The sequence below is a fragment of the Nicotiana attenuata genome, chromosome 7 (genome assembly GCF_001879085.1).
Source record: "Nicotiana attenuata strain UT chromosome 7, NIATTr2, whole genome shotgun sequence".
Taxonomy (NCBI): Eukaryota; Viridiplantae; Streptophyta; class Magnoliopsida; order Solanales; family Solanaceae; genus Nicotiana; species Nicotiana attenuata.
This window is the reverse complement of record NC_031995.1, coordinates 105,112,631-105,123,270: the sequence shown is the minus strand read 5'-3', so window position 1 is coordinate 105,123,270 and position 10,640 is coordinate 105,112,631. Positions and strand designations below refer to the sequence as shown.

Sequence of the window (10,640 nt, the reverse complement as noted above, 5' to 3'; positions counted from 1 at the left end):
TAAGTTATCGCAATCTTTGCCCATTTCGATGCCATGCCCATAGGGTTCAAAAAAAATCAATCCTGCATTCTAGATACCATGCCTATAGGGTTTAAAAACTGATTTTGCAATTTAGACACCATGCATGTAAATCAATCTCTATATGCCGACAAGTTTAGATCAGTTTTGCATGTCGATAAGGTTTTAAAACTAATTGCCGCATCTAGATGCCATGCCTATAGGATCCTAAATCTATTTCTGCATTTGCTACCATTTCTAAAACCAGTCATTACGCCTAGACAGCATGCCTATAGGATCCAAACTTCCTGCTTAAGATTGTTTATTGGTTTACTGCACTCTCGATTAATGATTAGATACCATGCTTATAGGACATCACTGTTACACGCCTAGGCAAGCCTGTAGGTCGACTAAAATACTGCAAACTATAAAACTACGCTTTTGTTATTTGTGAACTGCCCAGATTCAACAGGTCTTAAAATCAGTAGGCAAACTGATTAGGTCTTTATCGCCTCGCTTTAACACAATGCCGCATATTCTGTTTGTCATGCTCACCTAGATATTCTGCTCTAGGATCTTTTGAGATATCTGAAATCCTGCTGTTTGAGACGTGCTATTATCTGCTTATGTGAGGAGGTAAAAGTGAGCCTTTAATTGCCTTTATGTGAAGGTCCTAATTGTTCTTGGTTGTCGCCTAGATTTTTCTCCTTTAAGTACCTTAGGAAATTCTAGAACTGCCTAAATTAGAGGTCCTAAATACTTCTAGGGCTACAAGGAAGGGACGGGTAATGCACGCATAGAGTTCGTTCAATTAAAAGTGCTTATATAACCACTAAGGGGAGGGTAATTGGGTATGATGACCTGTGCACTAATGCTATGTGTAGCACTCCAACTTGAGGACGATTACCAAGCATTGTACATATGTGATCCTGTAGGCTAAAAAACCTAGGACTCCTTTTACCCCTTATTTTGAATGTAACTTGTCTATATTTGCTTTATCTGTTTATAAGACTAATTCACATAATTTGAGTTCGGCCGGGACCCACCGTTGTGGACCGCGAGGGGTTCCTAACACCTTCCCCTCAAGGTTATTTCGAGCCCTTACCCAAGTCTCTAGTAATGCAAACCGGTTTCATGAGTTATTTGCTCTAGGTGCCCTAACGCACCTTAAATTCGTTAGGTGGCGACTCTTCAAATTCCATACCCAACTCCCAAAAGGAAATAAGTTGTTCCCAATGAATGTCGAAACCCGGACTCCGCGAGGAAAAAAGGGGCGCGACACAAAGTATACCAGTCCAGCATAATATGTTGGAAGTTCATACACAGGTGCACCAAACTCCATTATATTATGCTGGACCGGTTTCTGTTGCAGCAAAATAGTAGCTATTTTTTGATGAATTGGAAAACGCTGGCTATTTTGAATGACCAGTCCGAAAACTGGCTAGCCCGTGTTAAACTATTAGTATTGATTTGATTTTAGTTTGGAGTTTTGTTAGCATTATTTGAGCTACTAATATTAATTGCTATAAAACTTATTGGAACATTCAAAAGTTCTAAGTCCAACCTTGAAATAATAACTTAAAAGATAAAATTATGAAAAAAGTTAAGAAATATTTATAAATTACATCACAATATGTTTATTTATATATTAAACATATCTAAATTTTCTATACATGTATTGTCGGGTTGGTTTGGTTTCGGTTTGACTTTCTTTAGTTAAAACCAAACCAAACCAATTATGGTCGGGTTTTTTTTCCAACATCAAACCAAATCAAACCGAACCATAATCGAATTTTTTTTCTCAATTTGACTCAAATTATCGGGTTGGTGCGATTTATCGATTTCCTTTGTACACCCATACTTTTACCTTTGTGTGAGCCTTCAACAATTTGGACTTCATTCCACTAATCTCGTGAACCACATTTGCGAAGGTAACAAATCAGCAAGTCAAATCCTCCAGACAATGATACTACCTCCATCACCTAACATTATTAACTTATCTTGATACTACCTCCATCACCCCTAATCTCGTGAACCACTTAGGCTTTAAGTCAGTACTATTGGGATCCTAGTGGTCGTTTTCTTGCTGTCATCTCATTGATTTTATTGATATTCTGTAATCAATCATATTCATGCATTTTTATATCATATCTCAGTCTCAGTTATTATTTATTGATACATCATATCATTGTTCCGGGTTAGTTTCATGATATTTGCGAGCCCGTGGGTGAGACTAGAGAGATTGATGACTGAATGAGGATGAGAGCCTGATTATGAGTGACAGTTATGGGATCGAGCTGCACGCTGCAACGATTATACTAATTTGTGATAGCACTTGGGCTGTAGGAGCTCCTTCGGAGTCTGTACACATTCCCAGTGAGCGCTGTTGATATTATCGAGGTATGGATCTTCCCTGGAAATGGATCTTGTCCAAAGTACTTGATACCTGGAGATGGATCTTCTCCATAAGGCTGGATTGGCCTTCCTCGGTACTGGTGACTTATAGTCAGTGATGTATATGTTCCGGGATGGATCTTCCCTGGGCCGTATGGGCCATATACAGTACCGAGTGGTTGAGCATTTGAGAGTGTGAGCACATGAGTCTGACAGCATGTTGCATCACATACAACATGTGCATTGGCATGTAGAGATAGCAGAGTTATATTCATTATACTGTTCAGATCAGCTTTCCTTTACTGTTTTGAGCTGCCTATTTAATTTGAAAGCACGCCTACGTTTCTGCACAGTTATTTCTATTTATCTGTACGGTTGAGTTCGTCACTACCTTTCATTCCAAAGTTTGGACTCGTTACTTACTGAGTTGGATGTACTCACGTTACTCCCTGCACCTCGTGTACAGATCCAGGCGCTTCGGGTCACGACGGCGGTTGCTGATAGAGGCCTCAAAGTTTGGAGACTATCAAGGTAGCTACACGGCGTTCGCAGGCTTTGACCCTCCTTCTTTATTGCTAGTTGTATTTTTAGTTTATTTCTCTAGACATTATAGTGGACGATATTCTGATTTAGACGCTCATGTACTCAGTGACACCCCGGTTTTGGGTTGGATTGTATTGCATTTTGGGATTTATTCTGTTTTTAAAAAGGTTTCTTTAATGTTAAATGCTTCCATTTTTTTTAAAAATTATTGTTATTGTGACGAGTTGGAGTAGAGGTTGACCTAGTTCCACGATAGGCGCCATCACGACGGTTGATTTTGGGTCATGACAGTAACTCTTCTAAACTTAGTGCTGAGGGTATGAAACCTCGAATTTACGTGTTATGTGACTGGTATTGAGGTGATGCACATGTTAGGTGACGGGCGTGTGGGCGTGCACCATATGAATTGTGACTCCGTTGTTTCCATGGCACTTTATAGTGGTCCTATTTTGTTGATATCCGGGTTTTCACATAGTGATAAAGTAATTGAGCTGTCAATCATGCTAGATATCATGCTTAGGCTTTATGCCGATACTGTTGGAACCCATAGTGGTCATTTCTTGTTGTCATCTCACTAATTTTGCTAATATTTCGTGCTCAGTCATATTCATTCATTCATATCATATCTCAGTCTTTGTTGTTATTTATTGATACATCATATCATTATTGTCAGGCTAGTTTTCATGACATTGTGAGCCCGTGAGTGAGACCGGAGAGATTGATGACTAAGTGAGGCCGATAGCCTGATTATGAGTGACAGTTATGGGATCGGGCTGCACGCCATAACAGTTATATTGAGTTTATGATAGCGCTTGGGTTGTAGGAGCCCTCTGGAGCCTGTACACACCCCTAGTGAGCGCGGTTGATTATATTGAGTGATGGATCTTCCCTGGTCATGTATCTTGTCCGAAGCATTATATACCTGGAGATGGATCTTCTCCACGGGCTGGATTGGCCTACTCAGTACTAAGTGATTGTTGGTCAGTTGATGTATATATTCCGGGATGGATCTTCCATGGCCATATTGGCCATATACGGTACTGAGTGATTGGTCAAGATGAGCATAAAGTGTGAGACGGTGAGATTGAGTACTCTAAGAGTGTGAGTACATGATTCATCTCTGAGATACATATCATTGACATGCACACATGACATACAAGCATAAAGATGCATTTTTTCTCATGCTGTCCGGTATCACGTCATTCATGGCTTCTCACACATATTGGTATATGAGCATAGAAAGATACTTTACACTTGCTATCTCGAAAGAAAATGAAATATCTTATTTATTGTGGAAGGGATTTTTAGAAAAATTGCAGTTTTCAAACTATCTCATATTTTTCGATGATTTCGGTAAAGCATTTGGGTTTCACCGATATACTTGAAAAGCGGAACTATTTTCGGGAATTTGAAAAAGCTTAGCAGTTTAAATTCCGAGTTACTTCTTTTGTTATTTGCTTTACATTGTTATGAACTGCTGTTGGTTATTGGTGTTGGACCCGACCTATGTTTCAGCTCGTCACTACTTTTAACCTAAGGTTAGATTTGTTACTTATTGAGTACATGTGGTCGATTGCACTCATACTACACTTCTGCACCTTGCGTGCAGATGTTGGTTGCTATTGTTGCTGTGTTCGATGGGAGCTGGATTTGAAGATGTACATGCGTCCCTGTTGTAGCTGCCTCTTGTTTGTTCATGGTAGCCTTAGATTTATAAAACTCTGTTTATGTACTTTTCAAACAGAAGATATATTTACTTCATATCAGCTTTGTAAACTCTATTCTTAGGAGCTCATGATTTGTACTACCAGTCCTTGGGGAATGTATAAGATCCGGATAATTTCTTTTGTTTAATTTGTCTCATTAAAGGTTGTTGGAATTGGATAGTTATTAGTTGGCTTACCTAGCGGGTTGGGTTAGTTGCCATCACAACAGTTGGATTTTGGATCGTGACAATTTAAAAGTCTATGGAACTCAATCCTTGAAATCTAAGAACTCCTGAATTTACCACCTAGTTCTATTTATCAAAAGTCGCATGATTCTAAGTTGAAAATATTTGTTTCCTAGGCTCAAGTTTATTTAGAAACTTGGCTATCTTAAGTTTAGGTTCAGTGCACTAGCAGTTTATAGATTTTTCACATTAAATTGACCTCTAATAATAGGTAATTCCTCGTATCAACCTTAAAATGGTGACCTGGAAAATAGATAAGTGACCTATCACTTGTTAAATTCCATTGATAGTGTCATGTTTTTTGCACTGTCATTGTAAGTAACTTAAATTCTTACCAGAAAAGTTAAGTAGCTGTGTAGTTTTGTTTTTGCTTTTCATCCTCATTTTCGTCGTAAGAGAGCAAGTTGAGAGGGCAGAAAAAGGCAGAAGTGGGCACCTATGAAGAATATTGCCAAGCAAAATCCTAGATAGACCATAAGGCAATAAGGATATGAGTTCATTCTATTGCCAATGACTAAACAGGAGTCATTCTAGTGTACTCTAATAATCAGATACCAACAAAGGGGAAAGGGAGAAAGCAAAAGTGAAGAAGAAAATATCATCTTATAACTAAGCTCAAATCTCATATTTGACTGTTTGAGTGATCAAGCAGTTTGTGTATAGAAACTATGATTTTCAGAAATCTCGCAAATAATAAGTGGACATTCAATCCCAACTCCCAAGTAATAGGGTGAAAAGGGGCAACCTATATTCAGACACAATAGATGGAACAAGTACTGATCGATATGTAAGAGAGAAAACAGTCATGTGGTTTTACAAGAATTGTGAGTCAAGAGCTCATTCGAAAGAATGCAATACATACAAAAGAATCAAAATGACCTTGCAAACAATTCTTGTCTTTACAAGTCATTGGAATGTAGGATCCCATGACTTTAAAATGTACTGTTTCAACAGAGATCCTTCCAAAATCCATCAACCCTTTTGCAGTCTCTCACCTTAGAGAAGGAAGGTGAAAAGAGCTTGAAATATTGATTTTGCACTTAGGATTTTTGGCGGGTGAAAATCTTCCTTGCTTGTCGATAACAAACTGTTGATATGATCCCCTTGTCTTCCCTGGAAAACCAGAATAAGTTGTATTAAATCCAAAGAATAAGTTTGAATTCAAAAGCACTCCCTTGTCTCGATGTTCTTTATGGATCGTACAGCCAAACAAGTTTGAAGGAGTTAGGGATGACGTTGTCATAATTCTATGCTACCTTAGCAGCATCTTTTAGAGGACCCCAGCATTCTACACGATTGTACTTCTTCGAGCTAGAATGGAAATAGACTCGAACAATCGCATTCATTAGTTCTTCATGCTCCTTGAAGAAATCTGAATCCCCATAGAGCACAGCCTCAAGTACCTGGCAGTTCAAAATCACGATCCTAATTAAGAGGGTAAGCAAACTGTAGACAAAATTAGAGGTAAAAACCAAATTACAGTTCCGCAGTTGAATGAAAAAGAAGTCCTTAAGCTCATCGAACTGGCAGCAATATACTGATTTTGTTTACAAGTAGTAATACACTGGAATAGTTACAGAGTCAAAAGGAAATTCCAACCAGGTTCCTAATTCAAAGAATAAATTCATGAGTAGGAAAATTTTGGGAAATAGGAAGACATATTTGGTAAGAAGAGCAGTTTCTTAAGCTCATCTCTTTAGTTGTTTGGATAACTTCATAAAGGCAATATGAGCCTAACATTGTGATAACTTTCAGTTATGCCATTTGTTACATTAACTTGACAGAGAGGGTTGTGTACCAAAACCTGTGCTAAGGACTAAGGCATAAACAGAACAATTATATTCTTGAATTTGAGTTATCTGTCCGTTTCCGTTTTGAGGGGCTCATGTACACTGACCATGCAATTTTCTGGATTTAATATTAGCGCCAGTAAAATAATTCAAGAAGTATTGCTTGGACAAGAGGTATATAACCTCCCCTTTATTTGGTCAGTGTCCTGAGCTATACTTTCTAAGCAGATATTATGAGTTTTATCAATGTGTCGTGCAGGGTGCAACTTAATGCAGCTATATGCAAATCAAATTTGTAATTTTCTGAACATTTTTCCAATCAAACTTTTCTTTCTTTTTATCCCAGTAAAAAGCATATAAATCATTTACCATGGGCTTTGGTCTCTTAACACATACATAAAGAGAGGCACAAGTATTTTAAGAAATTACCAGCGGCAATTCCTTGGAGAATATATGGTATCTGAACTCCGCAGCCAGCTCTTGTAAGGGATTCGGTCCACTCACATAACAGTGGACATCAAGAAACAAATTGCCTTTCACTTCTGTCCATTCAGCAACCACATCATCCTTATTATACCACCCTTTCAACTGATATCGAAAATGTGGCACGAGAATTGAAATCAAATTACAAAAATTTCAAAACCAGACACAGCTTAAGGATAAGCACTTGCTCGTTCAGAAATGCAAAATGTCATACCTGATCGTATTGGATATTATTTGAGATGGTTAATGTGAGATTCGCAGTAAAATCACAATGGGAGAGGGTATATGTCCGTGGCACAATAGTGGAGTATGTATCAACTTCTTCTCCTTTTAACAAGACTTCCAACTTTGATGCTTCAAATCTTGCTGGAGGACCCAAGAGCCTAACAGCCTGGACGTCATGACCAAAAAAAAAGAAGTAATTATTTAAATTAAGAACTCAAAGTCAATATTTTGAGTTTTGCAACATAGTTGTCATGATTGATCATCCTCATATGAAAAGCCGAGGTCTATCTAGTTGAATGAGAAGTTTTTGATTCATCTTCATTATAGGCAGACAACACTACAAAGATAAAGTGACAGACATATAAAAGAAATTGATACATCATCAGTAACATCTATGTAAGAAACGATCGTCTCAGTAGGCACACTCAAAAGACAGAAAGTTTATGAGGAGAAGAAGGAAGATGAGACTCCCCAAACATGCAGAGGAATGTAATAAATAATGTAATTGTGCAGATGAATGTAATGAATAATGTAAAAGGATCTATGTTTTTCAGTCAGGAAGATATAGTTGTCAAGCCTTCTCTTTGCTTTTATGGTGGAACGGATGATTGGCCAATTTGGAGTATTGATAATCAGGGTACTTTTACTGCAAATCACTTGGCAAAACCTGAGGAGACGAAGGAATAACTCCTTGACAGCTCCTATGATTTGGCATAAGAAACTCCCATTTAAAATCTCTTTCTTTATGCTTAGAATGTTACAGAATAGGATTCCAACTGATAAGAAAGTACAGAAGTTCTGTATGGTTCTCTAACTCAAGAGCCCTTACTCAAGAGGGCTTGATCAGTTGATGCGCTGGGATGAAAGAAAGTTCTTCGGTGCTCCTCCGGGACGAACAGTTCTAAGTGCTCATGTTGTAATAATCACAAGGAAGAAACAGTCACTCACCTTTTCTCTGAAAGCCGTATTGCAACTCACGTTTGGTTCTTTTTTAGTAAGAGTTGTGGCATTACAGTCAGGCCTGGAAATACTCGACAACTACTCATGCCATGGTGGTTATCTAAGGAAAAGAATGGAATTCATGCTGCTCTGCTCCAATTCCTACCTTTAGTTATATGTTGGGAGATATGGAAAAGCAGGTGTGCTGCTAGATTTGAGTATGTACACATGTCAGGTAAATTCATTATTATGTAGGTGTGCAGAACCATGACCATGCTCCTAGTCAGTCTATTTTCTAAACTGCAACTGCCTTTGGATTGGCTCGAATTGTGTAATGTAGTGGAGAAGGCAAAACAAAGTATCAGCCAAAAAATGATAAGATGGATGAAACCTGACTCTGGATGGCTGTAGCTAAACACAGATGGTTGCCGTAAAGGAAATTCGGGAAGTGCTGGCTGAGGTGGTGTCATCCAACCTTGGATGCTTTATTTTTGCTTATGCCGAAAACTATGGTAAATGTAGTAATAATATGGCTGAGGCTATAGCATTGAAACATGGAACGAATTTCAGCATTGATAAAAGTTTTTTCAATGTGAAGGTGGAATCCGATTCCAAATTGATTATTGACATGATTAACAACAAAATGAAAGCACCCTGGCAGATCCAACATATTATAGACCAGATTGGTCAACTCTCTAGCAAAGGTTTTCGTTTTTGTCCTTACTTTCAGAGAGGGAAACACAGTGGCTGATCAACTAGCTAATATGGGAGAATCGATAAGAGATCAGATTATAATGGATGATATTTATATTAAAACCAGAAGAGGGAATTCAATGTCAATCCCCATCTCCTTGGCACATGTGACGGTTATCACCTCTACCACGTCCTTCTAAAACTAAAAAGAGTCGACGGACTCTTCTATTTTACTCTCTTTGGGAATCCGAAGCTATGAGGGCGACTCGTGTAGTTAGTTCCCTTTCTCTAATGAAAATGGAACATTCAGTGGTGAAATTAGCTCGCGATAACGCTCAGCCACCCGCTCATCTCCGATGAGGATATCGTCGCCGAGATACTAGTTCTTTACCGGACACAGTGCAATCTTTATTGAAGCTGGATCAAGATGGCAGCCCAAATTCCAGAGTTAAGCCATTGAAGAACCATTTTGTTATTAATGATGCTAATTCTAGATAATTTTGTACATTGTATAGTGCTGCTAACGATAGGCATAGTATCCTGTAGTTTAGAGCTTAATTGTCAAATTGTAATGGAGGCAATCTCCCAACTTAGGCAGAGTTCTTGGCATCCTGTTGTTCACAAGGATGATCTATGTCATTCCTCACCATGTTCTGGAGGTTATGGTCTATGTCCTCCTCCGTGTACTAGTTCTTTCTAATAATATACGAGTCGGGGTATATGCCTAATAAATAAAAAGAACAGTGCAGCAACATTAAAACAAATTAACATAAAATACGATGAATTCATATCCACGAATACTCATATTTCATTCTATAAATCGTAAAAAGTGAATCTACATAATTGAGCAAATTGTTCAAGTCCCTCAGTAAAATATTCAATTCCCCACTTCCAATAGGCAGAACACTACACATCTACAGAATTTATCACACAATGGAAATAATTCACATCAAGAAAACTGGACAATTATGACTTACAACATGCTCACCAAAATAAAAAAGAGAGAAAGAAGAACCTGGAAGACAAGGGTGTTGTAAGGGGGTTTCCTGTCACTAAAAGAAGAAATCTGCAGGACAGCAGGAGTTGTTGAATGCTTTACTTGACAATTATAAATGAAAGAACAAGTTGAAGAGTAATGGTCTCTGTTTGGAGAGGATGAAGAAAGTGCAGAATAGTAGTAATGGTGACTGGCCATGGACTGCATGACAAACTCATCCTCTTTCCTTCTCTCTACTATCTTCTATTCCCCTTAAACATCTCACGACCATATACTTAATTTTCTCTTTCTCTTTGTTTCTTTGTGTTTCAAGAATGTGAAAATTGTATTGACACAGAGATTAGTGAGAGAAATGGAAGAGAGAAGGAGAATATGTGGATGAGGAAGGAGAATCCATACTTTTTACGAGGGCCAACAAAATCCATAATAATTAAATGGACCAATAGTTTATTTACATTTGTGTATAACTCTCATCCTCAACTCGAAAATACACAGCCTCACAAACATCACATTTTTCATACATATTTTTTTTCATTCAAATACATAAGTTTGGGGAATATAATTTAGGTGGAATGACTTCCTCCTCACTTAAATTTGTAGGGCATTTGAAGCCGATACATGAAGTTTA

The 10,640-nt window shown here is 38.0% G+C and overlaps 1 protein-coding gene across 1 annotated transcript; it reads right to left on the bottom strand.

Moving 5' to 3' along the window:
- LOC109229634 (protein STAY-GREEN LIKE, chloroplastic-like) lies at positions 5,612-10,388 on the bottom strand. Its single transcript, XM_019395149.1, has 5 exons — positions 10,031-10,388; positions 7,373-7,549; positions 7,105-7,263; positions 6,142-6,288; positions 5,612-5,998 (listed from the first exon to the last, which is right to left on the bottom strand). Exons 1-5 carry the CDS (start codon positions 10,217-10,219, stop codon positions 5,882-5,884), a joined length of 789 nt encoding a protein of 262 aa, XP_019250694.1. The 5' UTR covers positions 10,220-10,388; the 3' UTR covers positions 5,612-5,881.